General features: G+C 36.4%; 2 protein-coding genes across 4 annotated transcripts; both read right to left on the bottom strand.

Moving 5' to 3' along the window:
• Positions 1-9,334: 9,334 nt before the first annotated feature.
• On the bottom strand, positions 9,335-14,996 carry si:ch1073-59l16.1 (polymeric immunoglobulin receptor). Of its 3 annotated transcripts, none has more exons than XM_058765631.1 (9): positions 14,204-14,996; positions 13,675-13,992; positions 12,839-13,187; positions 11,810-11,904; positions 11,651-11,721; positions 11,490-11,555; positions 11,346-11,394; positions 11,167-11,210; positions 9,335-10,054 (listed from the first exon to the last, which is right to left on the bottom strand). In XM_058765631.1, exons 1-8 carry the CDS (start codon positions 14,412-14,414, stop codon positions 11,191-11,193), a joined length of 1,179 nt encoding a protein of 392 aa, XP_058621614.1. In that variant the 5' UTR covers positions 14,415-14,996; the 3' UTR covers positions 9,335-10,054; positions 11,167-11,190. The 3 variants fall into 3 exon arrangements, with proteins under 3 accessions (XP_058621614.1, XP_058621613.1, XP_058621611.1); XM_058765630.1 differs by having other exon boundaries at positions 9,335-10,113; positions 11,329-11,394; positions 14,204-14,993; XM_058765628.1 differs by having other exon boundaries at positions 11,329-11,394; positions 14,204-14,991.
• Positions 14,997-15,336: 340 nt separating this feature from the next.
• Positions 15,337-19,636, bottom strand: LOC131533337 (polymeric immunoglobulin receptor-like). The gene is made up of 9 exons (XM_058765632.1): positions 19,357-19,636; positions 16,994-17,293; positions 16,563-16,893; positions 16,393-16,481; positions 16,255-16,313; positions 16,005-16,079; positions 15,842-15,916; positions 15,671-15,745; positions 15,337-15,550 (listed from the first exon to the last, which is right to left on the bottom strand). The coding sequence occupies exons 1-9, from the start codon at positions 19,403-19,405 to the stop codon at positions 15,491-15,493; spliced, it is 1,113 nt and encodes a 370-aa protein (XP_058621615.1). The 5' UTR covers positions 19,406-19,636; the 3' UTR covers positions 15,337-15,490.

Raw genomic sequence — 19,636 nt, forward strand, 5'->3', positions numbered from 1 at the left:
GTTGAGTGAGAGAGAAGTGAAGAGCAGCGGCGCGCTGATTGGCTGGACGCTGCGCCCCGAGCCCCGAGCCCCGCCCAGCGGAGTAAACGCGACGCGACGCGTCTGGAGCTCAGCTGAGAATAACACGCGTTCATTGCGTAAGAACACATTCCTGTCCTCCTCTGTCTGAGTGCTTTGGCCACGCTCGCCTCTCCTTCCTCTTTACAATATTATAGAAATATGTCTGACCATGGCAACTGGACATTTATCAAAAACTCCTGACTGGAGTAACACTTACTGACTAAACTTGACTATGTATATAGGCTACACACACATATATATATATAAATATATAGATAGATAGATAGATAGATCAGATGAACATGCTTGACCTCAGATCCTCGATCATCATGGTTTTGAGCAGTTCGTGGCTGTAGAGCAACAGGCAGCTTCACAAGCTTCGCTTTCCATCCAAAGCAGGTATGAAATAACATCTAAATCTACTCAATATACACAGTCCACATCCTCTTTGTGTCTCATCTGCTGTCCCTTATGCATATATTCATCTGAGGGGACACAACATCTGACCTCGTCAAACCTGCACCCCCCAAGCCCCGGAGATTGATGAGGGCCCATTGTTGGATCAGGTTTGGGTCTGTAGGGCTGGATCCAGGGGCCCTTCCCCCTCCAGCACACGAGGGCCCCGATTCCTCGGAAACTAATGTGATTTAACCCTGCGCTGGACGATCATCCTCCTCCTGTCTGATCATGAGTTTATCTGAGAAAACTATTTATTAATATATTTAATCAGTATTTATTTATTTATTTTCAATTTTTATTTAATTTGTTTAGGTTTTGGTAATTTTGTTAAGTGCGTTTATCTTTTTTCATTTGTTTATATTTATTTATTTTATTATTATAATGTTATTATTTTTATGTTTTATATTTTTAATGTTATGATGTTATTATTAGTTTCTTTATAGCTAATTTCAGTTTTAGTTTTAGTCATTTTCAACGTAAAACTTATTTCATTTCCTTGCTATGGTAATATTTTAGTTCAAGTTTTTCATCTATATGTATATTTTATATTTCAATTACTATTCAATTACTATATTTCATTTTTTTTTTTTTTTTACAATTGCAAAACTGTAAATTTTCCCCCACATTGGCCTTTATGTCAAAATAATAATTAAAATATACATAATAAGGTACTATCCTTAATATCTTATGATATTCTTTATGTTGTGAGGTGTTTTGCGTGGTATATTCATTTTATATTTTTTTTTTTACATTTTGATTGATTGTGTTAAGTGTTGTGTTTTATTATGTATTATTTCATTGTTTCTTGAAATTAATGTTCCTCATATGATTATTCATATTGTTGAATGTATGTGTTCATTACAGCAAGACATTTTATTAGACATAATAAAGTATATTTCAGTTCAAGACTGAACACTCGAGTGCCACATAATGCAAACATAATATTAATAATATTAGATTAAAAAAAAAAAAAAAATCAGTAATATTTTGGGATTTATATAGTCAAGAATTAAAATTTGTAATGCCTTTTAAAACTTCCTGCAGTGTTAAAATACGCATATTTTTAAGCGTTGTTGGTAGCAATAGATAATTACACATTAATAATGCACAGTTGTTGAGCATAAGAAGTGATTTGCATGGAACACGCATTAACCTGACCTGGTTTTGGCAAAGGATGGGTGCGGTGTTTAACCTTGAGACGTGTTAGAAACGGCCCGTCTGGCGCACACCTCATTTAGAGCCCAAAACGCAGAGACGCTCATTAATTTACGCTGCAACAGTGTTCTTCTAAAAAAAACTTTCTCTGCTATTAAGCAGTAACGGGGTTAACCATAAGTAGGGCAAACAAAAAGTCTCTTCACTTAAGGGAATATCTTGGTCCTCTGAGGAATCCTTCAACAAAGTACATGCTCGAAAGAAGATAAGGCCATTTTTGTGCTAATTGGGCAAATAAAAGAGGTACAATGTGTTAGATTATGAACAGCAGCGCTGAGATTGAGCAGTGTTAGATTTAAGTAGTATGAGAGACTTTAAAGCTGTAAAATCTAATGCATAATTCATATATTGCCTCTTGCCTGTGTCAAAACACAGCCTTTTTAATCTACAGAGATGCCGAGATCAAAAAGATTGGATTTTCATAGACATACGACCTCAGTATCTGAAGGAGATGTGAGTGGTGCTTGTAAAACTCACTGCCACAATGTATCTGTGGTTGCTAGGGTGCTTCTATGTGGTTGCTAAGTGATTGCATACAGGCAAAAATCAGCAGACATCTCTGATATTCTGCTCTCTTTGGGATATTTAGACTAAATTTATCATCTGCCAGGGGCAATTGTGGAAGTCTGTTTCTGTGAGTTTACATCTCACAATTTCCACCAAAAAGTAAAAAAAAATAATAATATTTTGAGGCAATTGCCTGTTTTATTTATTTGATTTTTATTTTGTTATGGAAACGGGCTTCCATAGAAAGTTATAAGTCTAACCACTTATGATATTAAAGTCTCGGTTTTATTCACCCGTGATCTAAATTCACAGGTTATTTTGTTCATAAAACAGACGTGTGCTGCATTAAACTTCAAGCAGCTGGTTAAATCTTTATAATTGACCTTCTTTAAGAGAAATGACTGTTTCTTCACAGCAGAAAGCACCGGCGCGCTCCTGATTTAGCAGGGCAGGAGAAGCATTTAGCAGATGCTGAATCATATTTCCTGTTTCATAAGTGTCTCCAATGGAGTGTGTTCTGCTTATTATGGGATGTTTGGCTGGTGGTTAATGAGGAGTTCTGAGGAAACGTCTGGATGACTTCACTCACACTCCAGTGACCAGACAGAACGCTTCCTCAGACGCAGTCAGATGAGTTTGAGCCTTCACAGAGAAGCCAGAAATCTTGAATTTAGTCCCTTTATCCCAGCGGAGGAGCTTCTGTTTCGTGTGAATGAGGACAGTTTTACTCCAAATGAATCAGGACTGTCTCCTCGAGTCTCGCTCGTCTGCCATCCCTCGCGTCTCACGGGTTACTGGAGGTCACACACCGTTTATCCTTAATTAGCGTTATTTAAGTCTTTCTAAAGCACGCTCTCATCGGGGCATTTATGTCTGAGGGAGGAGATGTCTTGAGACGAGAGAGATGAACACATTCACACTGCCCCTGGGTTGACTTAGACTTTTAATTATTTTGACCACAGTTTGCTCATAAAAGTATTAAAGTGTTACGTGTAACTCGTTCAGGACCGTTCATGATACAGATGTGAAACCGTGCGCTAGACAGCTTTCCTTTAAATCTGAAAACGAAAGTTTGCAGAACATGTCCTCATCCTCAGGTCATCCAAGTGTGTTTCTTCATCAGGTTTGTAGAAATGTGTCTCTGCATCAGTGTCTCAGCAATGGATGCTCTGCAGTGAATGGGTGCCGTCAGAATGAGAGTCTGATAAAAACATCCACAGCACTCCAGTCCATCAGTTAACATCTGGAGAAGACAAAAGCTGAAACTAATCCAGCATTAAGACATTTTTAACTCAAATACGTACAAACCTGATGAAGAAACAAACTCATCCTGATCTTGGATGACCTGAGGATGAGCACATTTTCATTTCTGGGTGAACTATTCCTTAAAGTTGGCATGGAATGAAAATACACACTATCTATTTTCTAAATGCATCCTATAGATCTTATTGTGAACAATTCATCCATGCACGTTTTATTTATTTGTTTATTTTAATGTTTTGACCTTGAAAAGTTTAATCAAAATATTAACTAGATCTTCCAGCGAAGCGTCGGTCTTCTCTCTGGTTACGTGTGCAGGACTTCTCCAACCATTTAGTGCTGTTAAACTCCGCCCCTTCAAGCTCTGAGCGTCACGCCCACATCTCAACATCCAATCAACGGCTGAAATACAGAACCAAATCATTTACAATACAGAAGAAAAGATCTGTTCCTTGGTGGCTTTGAGTCATGATTGAGTCGGTGACACTCCTGCAGTCCAATCACTGCAAAATCAATGCAAAAAGAGCATATAGCACATATCTCCTGTCGCTCTCATTTTCCTGATTGCTGTTTTGATGCGGGCTGCCAGGGCCCTCCCGGTGCTCAGGTGACAGTGGCAGACCTCTCTTTAAGTGTTAATGGGACGTCACCAGCTGTCCGCACAGGTAGATCCAGAGCCCTGCTCCGAACCATCTGTGCATCCTCCATCATTACAGCCTCCGAACAGAGAACAGAGAACAGAGAGAGAGAGCGAGGCGGCCAGAGCTCAGGAGACTCAAACGGAAGGAGGGATTAAACAGAGAGCAGATAATGAGAAGCGCTGGATCTCCCGGAGGAATACAGCCAGCTGTCACTCACAAACCCCAGCGGCCACCTGGAGCTGGTTCCCACACTCACCAGACCCGCTGGAACTCAATCACATCTCGTTCCGACTCTGTCAGGCTGATCCAGGATCAGACTCGTGATTCTAGAGAGCTTCAGCTCACTCTCAGCTGACACCGGTCCACAGAGCTGTTCTGCTTTCATGTGATGACTAAAGAGTTCAACTTTAGTTTGATGGCACATTTAAACCGTTTATCTTGGCTAACAATGGCTGACTTATTTAAATGCCAAATACAGTTTAAACCAAGTTTATCAAATCATGAAAAGCTGCTGCCACACAAAACCCACGGGTAACCACTTAAACACTCTAGTGACATTTTTTTAACATCTAGTGCATTTAACATATATATTACTATATTATATATTATTATACTATTATATATATTACCCATTTGTAAGTCGCTTTGGATAAAAGCATCTGCTAAATGACTAAATGTAAATATATACAGGTGCATCTCAATAAATTAGAATGTCGTGGAAAAGTTCATTTATTTCAGTAATTCAACTCAAATTGTGAAACTCGTGTATTAAATAAATTCAATGCACACAGACTGAAGTAGTTTAAGTCTTTGGTTCTTTTAATTGTGATGATTTTGGCTCACATTTAACAAAAACCCACCAATTCACTCTCAACAAATTAGAATACTTCATAAGACCAATAAAACATTTTTAGTGAATTGTTGGCCTTCTGGAAAGTATGTTCATTTACTGTATATGTACTCAATACTTAGTTGGGGCTCCTTTTGCCTGAATTACTGCAGCAATGCGGCGTGGCATGGAGTCGATCAGTCTGTGGCACTGCTCAGGTGTTATGAGAGCCCAGGTTGCTCTGATAGTGGCCTTCAGCTCTTCTGCATTGTTGGGTCTGGTGTCTCTCATCTTCCTCTTGACAATAAGCACAGTAACACTATGGTCATTGAACCAGCTTTTGGTACCTTTGGCAGTGTGGGCAGGTGCCAAGTCCTGCTGGAAAATGAAATCAGCATCTCCATAAAGCTTGTCAGCAGAAGGAAGCATGAAGTGCTCTAAAATTTCCTGGTAGATGGCTGCGTTGACTGTGGACTTCAGAAAACACAGTGGACCAACACCAGCAGATGACATGGCAGCCCAAATCATCACTGACTGTGGAAACTTCACACTGGACTTCAAGCAACATGGATTCTGTGCCTCTCCACTCTTCCTTCAGACTCTGGGACCTTGATTTCCAAATGAAGTGTAAAATTTACTTTCATCTGAAAAGAGGACTTTGGACCAGTGAGCAACAGTCCAGTTCTTTTCTCCACAGCCCAGTTAAGATGCTTCTGACGTTGTCTCTGGTTCAGAAGTGGCTTGGTAGCCCTTTTCCTGAAGACGCCTGAGCGTGGTGACTCTTGATGCACTGACTCCAGCTTCAGTTCTCTCCTTGTGAAGCTCTCCCAAGTGTTTGAATCGGCTTTGCTTGACTGTATTCTCAAGCTTGCGGTCATCCCTGTTGCTTGTGCACCTTTTCCTACCCAAATTCTTCCTTCCAGTCAACTTTGCATTTAATATGCTTTGATACAGCACTCTGTAAACAGCCACACCTTTCAGTAATGACCCTCTGTGACTTACCCTCTTTGTGGAGGGTGTCAATGTTCGTCTTCTGGATCATTGCCAAGTCAGCAGTCTTCTCCATTATTGTGGTTTCAAAGAACAAGAGATACCCAGAATTTATACTGTAGGGATGGTCATTTATTCAAACTCAAATGTAAATATTCTAATATTTTGAGATACTGATTTTTGACTTTCATGAGCTGTAAGCTCTAATCATCAAAATTAAAACAAACAAACAAAAAAAAACTTTTGAAATGTTTTACTTTACATGCAATGAATCTAAAATATATGAAAGTTTCACTTTTTGAAATAACTTACAAGAAATAAATTTTCACGACATTCTAATTTATTGAGATGCACCTGTATATGAAGAGTTCAGATGCTAAAGACTCTAAGTGCCATCTTAGATTTTCTTCTAAAATGAGCATTGTTATCAGGCTCCTATGTTTATGTTCAGTTATTGGACTTTCGTAGTAATGAAAATAACTTATTCATTGCCATTAATGTGAAATTACTGAACCTATATGGAATTAGATTTGTGCCAAATAAAATGAATGTAATTTTTCAAGAAACGTATGAAAATATCAAGTGAAACTGAATAACATGTCTTTGAAACTAAAAAATAAATAAATTACAGGCAAAATCTTTGACCTCGTTTTCAATGCACTGCAGGTTTTGCAACTGTTTTCTCATCTTTCATTCGTTGATCTGTACTTACAAATGCACTTCCAGAGTTTTCATTTACGCTTCTAAAGTTTTCATTTACGCTTCTGAAGTTTTCGTTCGCCATTCTGACACAAAGCTCTCGTGGGGGCGGGGCTAACAGCGGTTTGTTCTCATTGGCTACTGAGTTTTTGATTGACAGCTTCTTGACCTGGAAGTGAAGGCGTCAGTATCGTTGCGCCTGTGTGGATGTGAGCGTCTGTTAGCGGCTTCCTATTTCATTTTAATGATATAAAATGATATATAAAGATTTATTATTATTATTTTATCAGTATTTTTCTGCTGCTACAGAATTGTTATCATTGATGAGATGATTTCTTAGGAATAGCACAGATGAATGATATAATCATCATGATCATCAATCATGGTCGTTATCAGGATATTCACGGTAAGTTGTCTTGATTTAGTCCAATCACAGGACCTGGTTATCTACACACAGTTACAGTCTTCAATTAGATCATATTTGCTTCGATTAGTTCATATTTTCCCCCAGCACATAGAGTGTACAGTACTAAATTTACTTTATCTGACAATAACCAATGCTATTTTACAAGCACGCTGTCAATCACTGCGCTGTCAACTTTAGCAATGTAAGCCTTTTTACCATGCTTTTTCTGTTAATGAAAAAATAGTCACTTCAGATGAACATTTCGGGGGGAAAACAAACAAACTTTGACAAATAATGCCTAAATATATATCCAAATGCAAAACCTAATACATGCAAATAATTATGACTGAAAACAACAGGGTTTCCAGCAACTAGGGTATACACAGTCATGATTATATAGGGCTATACAGAGCCATCTAATGGTTACACAGCAGTATTACAGATGATTAATGGTACATAACTTTGAGGTATTTTAGTACCAAGTTAATACTAATATATATATTAAATAATTATATTGTGTATTTATTTGTTTGAAATATTTTAAGTTTGTGTCATGGGAGTTCAAAGCAGTTTGTATTGTTAGACTATGATACATGTCCTTTCTCTGTTTCCAGAGAGAAGAGCAACTCTTCCATAAACTTCTGATGCTGACCCAGAGGATGTAGTGATAGTACCAGAGATCCACTGCCCTCATCAGACAAGAATCTTATTGTGTTCAGACACATCACCTTTGAATGACTGGGATCTTGATCTTCAGGCACCTGATATTATGCAAATATTTTTACTTCTTTGGAGCTCTAGATAAAACAAACACTGTTCACAAGTACACAAGAGGTTTCACTTTATTCTTATTAGTCTATGCTGATCTTGAATTGGCATACCAACAGCATGTGATTGTTAAGGGGATAGTTCAAAAATAAAAATATATATTTTTTTTTAATTTTACTCACCCTCATGCTCACTGGACAGGTAAACACAAGTTAAGATTTTTAGGCAAATAATTAATCTCTGTGAGTCCTAAAGATGCTTTAAAAACCACACACAGCGACCATGACCGTAATCCATCTGACCTTAGTTTTTAAATCAGTATCTTTTGAAGTGAAACAATAGATAAGAAAAACATTAATAATATAAACTTTTGACTATTAATAATCGCTTCCACTCAACTGTCAAATGTGCATGGGTTACAGTTCACTTGTGTTATGTGGATTCTCAGAGATGGATTATTTTCTTAAAAATCTTTGTGTCAAGAAAGAAAGTTATATACATCTGGAATAGCATGAAGGTGAGTAAATGAAAGAATTTTCTTTTTTTGGCGTGGACTATCCCCGTAAAGACTGATATTGCACTCCAGTACATTACATACTCATTCACTGTTTTGTAACTTATACTGTAACAGGAACTGTTGAAAGGATCATTGCAGTGTTTAAAACATATGAATTTTAAACATTCTGTATGTTATGTTCTTGTGCATTTTGTGTGGTAATGTAAAATATAATAATACTGTGCATTATGTATATATGCAGTTAGTGTTTTGTGGATTCTGGTCTTTCCTGTCACAACATAATTGCATCCAAGACTTTCACTTTGATATTTGTGTATATGCTATAGTGACAATAAAGAATGTCAATTTATTTGAATTAATTCATATTTTCATTTACATTCATTCAACTGGTTTATAAAAGTCACACTTGAGTTGATGATTGTTAAAAATGTATTTCAAACTTTAAATGTTAGATGATGATGTAAACTAAATAAAATAACTAAACAAAATGATCAGCATGATAAAAACAATTGGCAGCAACATTGTGTGGTCTACTTTAATAATTAAACCTCAATATGACCTTTTTCTCACGCGTTTTCTCATGCTCCTAAAAGCTTATGTTGACAGAGTAGTAGCAACAGATAAATAAAGATTGAATTCAAAAATAAAACTCCTAACTTTATATCATTAAAATGAAATAGGAAGCCGCTAACAGACGCTCACATCCACACAGGCGCAACGATACTGACGCCTTCACTTCCAGGTCAAGAAGCTGTCAATCAAAAACTCAGTAGCCAATGAGAACACACCGCTGTTAGCCCCGCCCCCACGAGAGATTTGTGCCAGAATGGCGAACGAAAACTTCAGAAGCGTAAACGAAAACTTAAAAAGCGTAAATGAAAACTCTGGAAGTGCATTTATAAGTACAGATCAACGAATGAAAGATGAGAAAACAGTTGCAAAACATGCAGTATATTAAAAACGAGGTCAAAGATTTTGCCTGTAATTTATTTATTTTTTAGTTTCAAAGACATGTTATTCAGTTTCACTTGATATTTTCATACGTTTCTTGAAAAATTACATTCATTTTATTTGGCACAAATCTAATTCCATAAACCTACACATACGAGTCTGATAACAATGCTCATCAAAATAAGTGTATGTCTTAAAGCACAATAAAAGATTATTCAAATATAATGTACTTTAAAGTCAAACTTTTCAGTTGACATTATTACAAAGGTCACTATTTAAAAGTCTACTTAAGTGTATTAAGAAACAGTAATGAAAGTCTCTCTTTAAGTCATTTAAGTGTGTTTTTATTTCATTAATATTATTCAGTTTTTTAAGATCTGAAGTCCACTACAGGTGCTCATTCAGTACAGTTAAGTGCACATCTCTTTCACAAGGGTGCAAATACTAATGCTCTGACTTACACAGTAAAACTGCTGTTATCACCACATTTTCTTCATGAGGTGTAAAGTGCAGATGAACTCGTCACACTGTACATCATTCAGTGATTTATAAAGAATCATCACGCGTAGGAGAGATCTGGCTGTGAATCATGCTTAATCAACACACGACGAATTAAACTACACTCAGAACAGTACATGATTTATTAAATATCTACAGACAGAGTGATGGTGATCACAGGTCATACTGAAGCACACACAGAGTTACTGTGACGCTGGTGATGAACGTCTCTGAGGCCCCCGTGAGGAATCAGTCTGTCATTACACACACACACACACACACACACACACACACACACACACGAACAACAGGCCTTGAACAACAGACAAGAAAATACACATTCAGTTTTTCTACTTCAAAGCTTTGATTCAATGTGTTGCCTGCCATTTCTTTATATTTATTTGTGAAATTTACTAGCTTTTTACAGTGTTGATTGACATTCATATCTGCTCAAGGTTTCAGTGAGCATGCGGATATATTCAGCTGTTGTCTGCAGTAACATTACATTTCTGTTTACAATCACTCACTGTTTACTGTAATAATACTACAAAAGATTTCAATTTTAAATAAATGCTGCTCTTTTGAACTTTCTATTCATCTGTGAATCCTGAAAAATAAAATGCTTCACGGTTTCCACAAAAATATTGGTCAGCCCAACTGATAATATTGATAATAATCAGAAATGTTTGTTGAGCAGTAAATCAGCATATTAGAATGATTTCTGAAGATCATGTGACACTGAAGACTGCAGTAATGATGCTGAAAATACAGCTGTGCATCACAGAAATAAATTACAGTTTAACACATATTCACATAGAAAACTGATATTTTAAGCTGTAATATTTCACTGTTTTTACTGTATTTTGGATCAAGTAAATGCAGCCTTGTTGAGCAGAAATGACTTTTTTCAGAAACACAAAAAAATCTTCCTGACACAAAACGTGAGAACAGTAACGGGTCACACTTTATTTTAATGTCCGATTCTCACTATCAACAAACTAAGACTTTTGCCTCAATATACTCCTAATTTGCTGCTTATTAATAGTTAGTGCGGTATTGTTAAGTTTAGGTATTGAGTAGGATTACAGATGTAGAATATGTGTTTTACAAGTACTAATACACAGCCAATATATTAACAATAAGCATGCTAATAAGCAACTAGTTAGTTAATAGTTACTAAAGTGTTGCCTAGTAATGTATTAGATATGTAAGTTCAGTGAGTTCCTTAATAAGTCACCAGGATATTCTGTTTAATGAATACAGCTTTGAATAATCTCCTAATTATGGAATAGTTTTCTGTGTGGCCCATTTGTGGCCAGTGGAAGATATTAAAGAAACTGATATTAAACAGTTGATCCAGACTCACAGTCACGTCTTCATAATGTTCTCATTACCCGCTTCTCTCGGAGACTACAGGAGAAAAACAAGACAAAATTATTACATACTGTAGATCAGCAAGCAATTTGTGCTATATTAAAGCATGGCATCTCAGCAATACAATAACTACATATCATCCACATAAACATACCACATTTGATAAATTACTTTTTTTGACCAAAGCCGGATCGGTGGATTTATGACTGGAAGCAGGAATCTGTCACACACACACACACACACACAGTGTTCTTCAGTAGTGTTTTACTGTGGTATGAAAGATGAAGTAAAAAGGAAAATGCTTGATATCCACACCTCATTGTTTGTTTTGAGTCCAGCCATATTTTCATACACTCCTTCAGCAGCAACACAGCCATATGACTGACAGAAAACAGAAACAGAGAGTTGTCTTTAAATGTGTTCATTCTGTTGGGTTTCCCCTGAACTAGAGAAGAATCACTGTGTGCTAAACTCACACGCGACGACTGCTTTCTGTGCATCGTCACATACTGACCCTCCTCTGCTTCACCCTCAGACTGGACGAATCCTAAACACAGGCTTGGTTTAAAAACAACTCTACTCCATCATACGCTTACATATGATCTCCGGACTGAAGATGCAAGGAAACAACTTACTCTTTTTGCAAAACTTAAACAGTTTCAGTGCCAAGTAAATGATTATCATCAGGAGAATCTCCAGAATCACAGGCAACAGAAATAAGATAGCCGTCCTAAAATGCAACAGAATATCAAAAGAATTTAACTTCTGAATAACTGTGGAAATACTTCTTTAAGTCAAAATTAATAGTTTTGCAAAGCAGAAAAAAGCTACCAATGGTTTAAAGGGACGGTTCACGCACACACAAAAATTATCATTCTGTCATCATTTACTCTCTCACATCGTTCCAAACCTGCACGACGTTATTTCTTCTGAAGAACACACAATCAGATATTTTGACAAATGTTCAAGCTTTTCCTTAAAACAAATGCATTTAATCAAAATAGTATCCAATAGTACCCCACACACACTAATGCCATTATAGGAGCACAAAAGACTTTTATTTTGACACCATCTGGCCACTGTATAGTTATTTATATGGAAATAGCCTTCTGGACATTATCAACAATATCAAAAATAACAATATCTGCTTTTGTGTTCTATTGACTGATTTTTAAACTGGGGTTTGTGGGTTGATAAAAAGCTAAAGATAAAGAAATAATAAAATGTAAAAACAAATAAAAACAACAAAAAAACAAAATACGCACTAAAAAAAAGATTAATATGTTATTAGTTTATCTGCATACCAACACTCTAAAAAATGCTGGGTTTTTTCAACCCAATTTTAGGTCAGATATGGACTAACCCAATTGCTGGGTTAAAAAAAAAAAAAAATTAAAAAATGTAACCCAACAATTGGGTTAGTCCATATCTGACCTAAAATTGGGTTGAAAAAACCCAGCATTTTTTAGAGTAAGACAACCATTACCTGACATAGATAAGTGTAAAATTAAATTATTGAAATATTACTTGAAATCAGCAGGACTTTAAGTAAGAATTGTAGGTCAAAAGGTAGAAGAAGTGTTCCCTGAAGAAAGGCAGTCGTGTGAGTTTGGACCAGCATGAGCGTGAGTCAGTGATGAGCTGTCATATTAAAGGATCGTCACCTTTTGCGAGGTCTGGGTGAGATCTGACCAGACTCTGCTGTAACCGGACTCTTGTGGCTCTTCTTCTGATCCACAGTGATATGAACAGGCATCTGCAGATCTTCTGCTGAGCACCAGTACCATCCCATGTTCTCCTTCTTCAGTCGGCTCATGCTCACAGTCATGTTTCTCAGACCGTATCTGATCTCAACCGAGGCGCCGTCTAACGTCCCAGACGCTCCGGTAATGCACTGACCTCCAAACTTACACCATTTTACACTACTGTGCTCCTGATGGTAGCAGGTGATGGTAACACTGCCATTCTCAGATCCCGTCACATTCTGAGAGTTCACGAGAAGTTTGGGAGACTCTGGAAATCGTATAGAAAACATCAGTTTGACGCTTCTTCCACAGTGTGTTTAAAGGAAGAGTTCATCTGAAAATGAAAGTTTGCAGAAACTGTGTTCACCCTCAGATCATCTGAGTTTGTTTCTTCATCAGGTTTGTAGAAATTGAAATGGATTATGGACCCAATGGTATTTGAGTTAAAAACGTCTTAATGCTGGATTAGTTTCAGCTTTTGTCTTCTCCAGATGTTAACTGATGGACTGGAGTGCTGTGGATGTTTTTATCAGACTCTCATTCTGACGGCACCCATTCACTGCAGAGCATCCATTGCTGAGACACTGATGCAGAGACACATTTCTACAAACCTGATGAAGAAACACACTCCTCCTGATCTCAGATGAACTGAGAGTGAACACATACTCATTTTTGGCTGAACTATTCCTTTTTGTGAGTTTGTACAGTTTCAGCTTGACGTCAGAGCGGTTCAGATAACTGTAAGATGGTCTCACCTGCTGCGACGTTCAAGAAAAACCACGCCCGTTTATCAAAAGCTGCAGGAATATGAATGGCACACCAGTAATAGCCAGACTCCTGGACGTTATCCATGTGGACGGTGAAGCAGTGATGAGACGTGTCATCTGAGATAAATGCAGTTTTGTGATGATATCTCTGGTCAGGGAGCGCCACATAATCACTCAATAGCCAAAAGTAGCCAGCGCTCATGTATTTGCATGAAAATGCATATTTCTGATTATATAAACAAGGAATTATGACAGACTGTCCTCTCCGAACAGATATCTGCCTGACCGTAGTGATGTCCTGAGCACCTTCACAAAATAAATATTGTATATTAAAATAATGAATGCATGAATTAATCCAAATTTATGCCACTTACATTTAATTTCATATTTATTTCAAAAAAATAAAACATGAAAAGCTTAAGATTATTCATATAAGAAAACGATTCATATTTCACAGCACAATAAAGCACGTGTTTCTGTAAGTAAACGGCACGGATGCTTGTGTGGTTTGTCTCACCTGAGAGTCTGATGAAGCTGCAGATGAAGAGAAGACAGTACAGATCCATGGCTGTGTCATTGTGAAGATGTTTGATGGGAACGCATGTGAAAGCTGCTCTCTTCTCATCTCTAGTTCCTGTTTTTCTGCCGCTCCGGCCTGACTCACCCTCCCGCACACAGTGCCACGATTTTGCAAGAGTTTTTGTGGAAAGTGTGACAAAACTGCTCATTTATTTATAACAGTTTTTCAAGTCAGGTGAAACCAATGTGACAGAAACAACAATGAAAACAGCATTAACACTGACAGACACAAACCGCCCGGCGGCTTCTTCTCTACAAAGTCTTTCCATTTCCAGTAATTATAAAAAATAAAAAAAAGCAAGAAATAAGCACTGTGTTTACACCCACAGTTTTCCACTTCATGAAAACAAACCCTCAGATCTCTGACAGCGGACGACTCTTGAGCTCGAGCACAAACCGAGACGGAGAAATGAACAGGGCTGACAGAAAGACTGGGTTACATGTCAAAGAAATGCTTCAGCTAAAAATAAAACTTCTGTCTCTATTTGCTCATGTCTGTATATATGCATGCAATCTGTTTTGTATTTTACACAATACATTTAAAAAACTAAATCTGCTTCATTTTCAAGGTTTCTAATTGGATTTGATAAAAAATTTGATACAAAAAAAAATAACAGTAAACATTCTCATATATTAATATATATTACAAAAAAGTAATTTTTAAAATTGTATTTAACAACTTTTGTTTCCACAAAATGTAACTATTATAAACTGTATTTTTTATTATATACTGTATATGTGTGTATATATATATATATATATATATATATATATTTTATTTTTATGTGCTTTCCCGAAGCTCAAACTATACAGCATAGCTCTAGCAACACTATACTCTTACAAAATAAAGCTTTTTATTGGCATCGATGGCTCCACGAAGAAACTTTCACATCTTCCACACACCTCAGAGTGTTGAGACTTATGTTCATGACTCTAAAACAGTCACACAACTTCGAGAAAAGCATCCAATAAGAGGTTAACCAATATTTCCAACAACTCAAAAAAATGCATTCAGGTCACATTGACCCAGAACATTATATAAGGGTTAAAAAAAATAATAAAAAAAGATTCTTCTCATTACTTCAGTCATAGCGTTAGTTTTATTCAGTCTGTCAACTCTATTCATTTACTTGAGTTACACACATCTGATTTTATAAAACTGCATCACTCTCATTAACATAAAGGACAAACAAACATTATAAAAAACCTACGCCTGTTTATCTGTTCATTCTTTCACTTTTCTGACCATAGATGCATATATGTTTTTATTATCTGTTGCAGTCAGCTAGCACAAGAACACAGACAAAACAAGACAAAAATACAGTTAGACTGACATGAACCATATTAATACATTGTAAGAAATATATAAAGATATCTCTATAAAAGAATGAATAACTAAAAGTACCTGAGTGTTTCGCTTAATTCCATTCATAATTTCATAGAGATCTTCACATGCAACCTCATCGTTTTTCCCATTTCCCTAAAAAAATAAAACGAGTATATGAATAAATGTAATAATAATGACAACAGTTTATAATGCAAGTGTGTGAAAGCTGCAAATGTAATGAAAAATGACCTGAGTGTTTGGTTTATTTCCAGTCATGGTTTCATAGAGATCCTCACATGCAACCTCATTGTGTTTTCCATTTCCCTATAAAAAAAGAGTATATGAATAAATTAATAAAAACAACAAGTTTATAGTGCAAGTTTATGAATGCTACAGATGTGGTAAAAAGTACCTGAGTGTTTGGTTTATTTTCAGTCATGAATTCATAGAGATTTTCACATGCAACCTCATTGTTTTTTCCATTTACCTATTAAAAAATGAGTATATAAATAAATTAATAAAAACAACAACAGTTTATAGTGCAAGTTCAACCTCACTGTTTTTCCCCGTTTCCTATGAAAATAATATTAATACTAATAGTAGTTATGGATAGTGATCAGAAGCTGACAGTCTGGTGAATGTGAACTCTGTGTTTCACCTACTTTGGGCAGCTGCTGTTTGTTCATGTCATCATGAAGATTTGAGCTTTCAGCTCTTTGTTCTGTGGACACACACACTCATGTAATACTGTACAAACGCTGTCATTTCTGTCTTGCTAATCAAATCAATAAATCGCTCACTTCTCTTGTTCCTTGCTTTGATCAGCATCACAGCTCCGCAGACTGTAACGGGCAGCATCGCTCCCAGAATGAGCAGCCACAAAAACTGCCTAAAATCAAGTATCACAATAAGAGCCAATGAATGATCCGCCGCTTACGAGTGCTTTGATTAAACGAGCACAATCGCTTACCTGTCTGCACTGAGTGGCGTGGTGCTATAAGAGGGGTTAATTGTAAACTGTGTAATATCTAGGGCCTCCATCACGGTAATATGAACAGGCATCTGTGAATCCTCATTAGAGCAGTAGTACCATCCACTGTCCTCTCTCTGCAGCTGCCACAGCGTCACTCTCAGATCATCACCATCATCATGCACTGCAGTTCTCTCTAGAGATCCTCCATCTCTCCCAACACAGGATCCCCTGATCTTGCACCAGCGTGAAGCGCCGTGACAGCGGATGGTGACGTTACCACCCTCATAACCCGACACACTCTGACTGGAAACACGGAGCTCTGCTTCCGCTAGACATATTAGAGAAAAGGTCAGAGTCATTTACACATTCTGGAATATGGGAATAAAACATCTGGATGGGTTTATGAAGCTGCACAGAATAAATGATACCTTCTGTAACCTGCAGGTAAAGATGTGTGGCAGCATCGTATCCAGGTAAGGTAACAGCACACCAGTACGTGCCGGAGTCACTCACTTCAGCTTCTCTCAGTGTCGCCGTAACCACATTTTCTGTTTTATTATCCACAACAGACATTCTGTCGTGTGCTACGTAATGACTGAAGAAGAAAACGCCTCCAGAACTCATGTATTTTGGGTAATTGACGTATTTTTGATCATATAAACAAGGGATTGTGATCGTTTGTTGTTTTTGAACAGATATTTTACTGACTGTATGGATGTCTTGAGTTCCTGTGAAAGAAACATTAAAAAAACATACTTGAATAATAGAAAACAATGTGTTGTCTTAAATGGGAAAAAATCACTTTTTTTTTTATTCAACAAAGAGGTGTGCCCCAAGGATCAATATCAGGACCACTGCTTTTTTTCTATTTATGTAAATAAAAATTGTCATGTCCAACTGAAGACACTGTGTATGTATCTAAATCTGATTTTCTTTTTTCTTTTTTTTCTTTTTTTTTTTTTTAAATACAGTTATCTCTTCAGTGATTTAATATTTAGCAAGATTGGCTCTTGGATAATAAACTAGTCCTATATTATGAGTTTTGATTTTAGACAGAAAGCTGGTTTGTGTGCTGTATCATGTAAAGATGGTCCTTTGCATAAAGTTGACACTATTAAATATATTGGTGTATGACTTGATTCTGAACTTTCCTTTAAATCACATACTAATCATGTTTTGCATAAAGTTAACTTTGGAATTAGTATTTTACATCGATCTCAAAATTGTTTTTCATAAAGTGTTGGTAAGAAACTGGCTTCACAACAAAATTTCCAGCTTAAATTATTTTGATGTTGTTTATCAGACTGCTTCAAAATATGATCTTGCTCCACTTAATACAGTTTATAATAGACTTTATAGATTTTTTTAACTCATCACTTTATAATGTATGATGCATTATATTTGCCATCTTTACAAATAAGAAGACATATTCTTCTGCTTCAATTTATATGGCATCATTCTATTTGATTTGTTTCTATTTGATGTTTATATTCTATTCACTGATTATTGTGTTTTGTTGGTTATTTATTGGCCATTTTGTCAAATTGGTTGCGTACTTATGTGTGTTGTGTATTAATGTGTTTGTTGATGTATTGATATTTGCATTTATGTTGTTGTTTGTTGATATTTCATTGTGATTGTCTTGGGACCCCCTTGAAAACGAGATGGTATATCTCAAGGGGTTATTCCTAATAAACAAACTGAATTGAATTGAACTGAAATGAATGGGGAAAAAATAATGACTCATCAAACAGAGCAATGTTTTGACTACAGAGACAGTGTTTACACTTTAAAGAGAAATGAATCATCAAGAAAGAATTTACACACAACATAAGCATCAATAAACATTTCATTTTGAAATTAATTTCTTCATTATCAAGGGGACCCGCAGAATTTGATCTGAAACCTGACCTGACCACAGCTTCATGTATAACACTTCATTCTAAAAGTGTGTGTGTGGACAAAAGGCAAATATCACAAAATCTATAAACCTTACATGCACCAGAACCTGTGCAAAAATACCAGTCTGCTGAACATACACGCATCTCAACAAAATAGCCACATATGGATAGACTTACAACACCTTATTTCACTATATGCATAAGCACATATGAGATCATTTACATAAGCATACTGCCATCCATGTTATCAGAACACACATCAGTACACGATAACACGAAGAATGGTATCTGTGCCGAAGCATCGCATGACTAAAAATCATTAAAAATTCATCAAATTAATTGTAGATCCTTTGCTGCTTGTTCTTTGTTAAAACATCCAGATACTGTTTTATTAACTGAGAATCCGCTCCAACTGATTCACCATGAATGAATCAAACTTCACTTCTGACAATTTTGTGAACCCAATTGGCCAATTCACTGAACAGAACCGACTCAAAAGAATGGATAAATCATGAAATTATGCCATTTTAACCGAAACAGACCATACTGCTGAAACGCTTTCAAAGAAATACGTCTGTGATCTATCGGGCTGCACACACCATTACACAGAATATATGTGCTAATGAATCATCCAGTGATGAAATAACCAAAATAGAGCCTCATGCCTCATAAGATAAAATATCTAATTCTTGACATCTTATTTAAGATGCACCTGTTCGGTTTCAGCTGAAAACCTAGTCATCTGTTACAGTAGATAAAAGAGACATTAGACCATTCAACATTAACACTGATAGTCCTATGCAAAGTTGATGAAAAAATTAGAAAAAAATAATACAGTACATATACAATATACAGTCAGAGAAAACAGCAGAACTGAGTGTTTTTCATACCTGCAGCGTGTGTGAGGAGAACCATCAGCAGCAGAGTCTCCATCATCATTGTGGCAGAGTGAGAATGAGCTGATCTTAGTATGACTTTAAATATTTCACCACATTCGCAGGAACAGCATTTGTGTCACTGCATTTAATATGCAATCATATCATGCACTTTACATCATCTCCGCAATGCACATTATAATAGTTAATATTTTAATGCTGAATGTAAGGTTAATGTAAAAATATAATAATGCAAGACTATATTCTTGTATTTGATGTGATTTGCATGTGTTGC

The sequence above is a fragment of the Onychostoma macrolepis genome, chromosome 24 (genome assembly GCF_012432095.1).
Source record: "Onychostoma macrolepis isolate SWU-2019 chromosome 24, ASM1243209v1, whole genome shotgun sequence".
NCBI classification, from domain to species: Eukaryota; Metazoa; Chordata; class Actinopteri; order Cypriniformes; family Cyprinidae; genus Onychostoma; species Onychostoma macrolepis.

Coding starts and splice junctions, on each gene's coding strand:
- si:ch1073-59l16.1 (XM_058765630.1), bottom strand. CDS start 14,414: ATGAGCAGTTTTGTCACACTTTCCACAAAAACTCTTGCAAAATCGTGG. Junction 11,722..11,809: donor GTTTAAGTTTTGCAAAAAGA/GTAAGTTGTTTC, acceptor GCCTGTGTTTAG/GATTCGTCCAGTCTGAGGGT. Junction 11,395..11,489: donor GACTCAAAACAAACAATGAG/GTGTGGATATCA, acceptor TGTGTGTGACAG/ATTCCTGCTTCCAGTCATAA.
- LOC131533337 (XM_058765632.1), bottom strand. CDS start 19,405: ATGATGATGGAGACTCTGCTGCTGATGGTTCTCCTCACACACGCTGCA. Junction 16,080..16,254: donor ACAAACAGCAGCTGCCCAAA/GTAGGTGAAACA, acceptor ATTTTTTAATAG/GTAAATGGAAAAAACAATGA. Junction 15,551..15,670: donor GAATTAAGCGAAACACTCAG/GTACTTTTAGTT, acceptor TTCTTGTGCTAG/CTGACTGCAACAGATAATAA.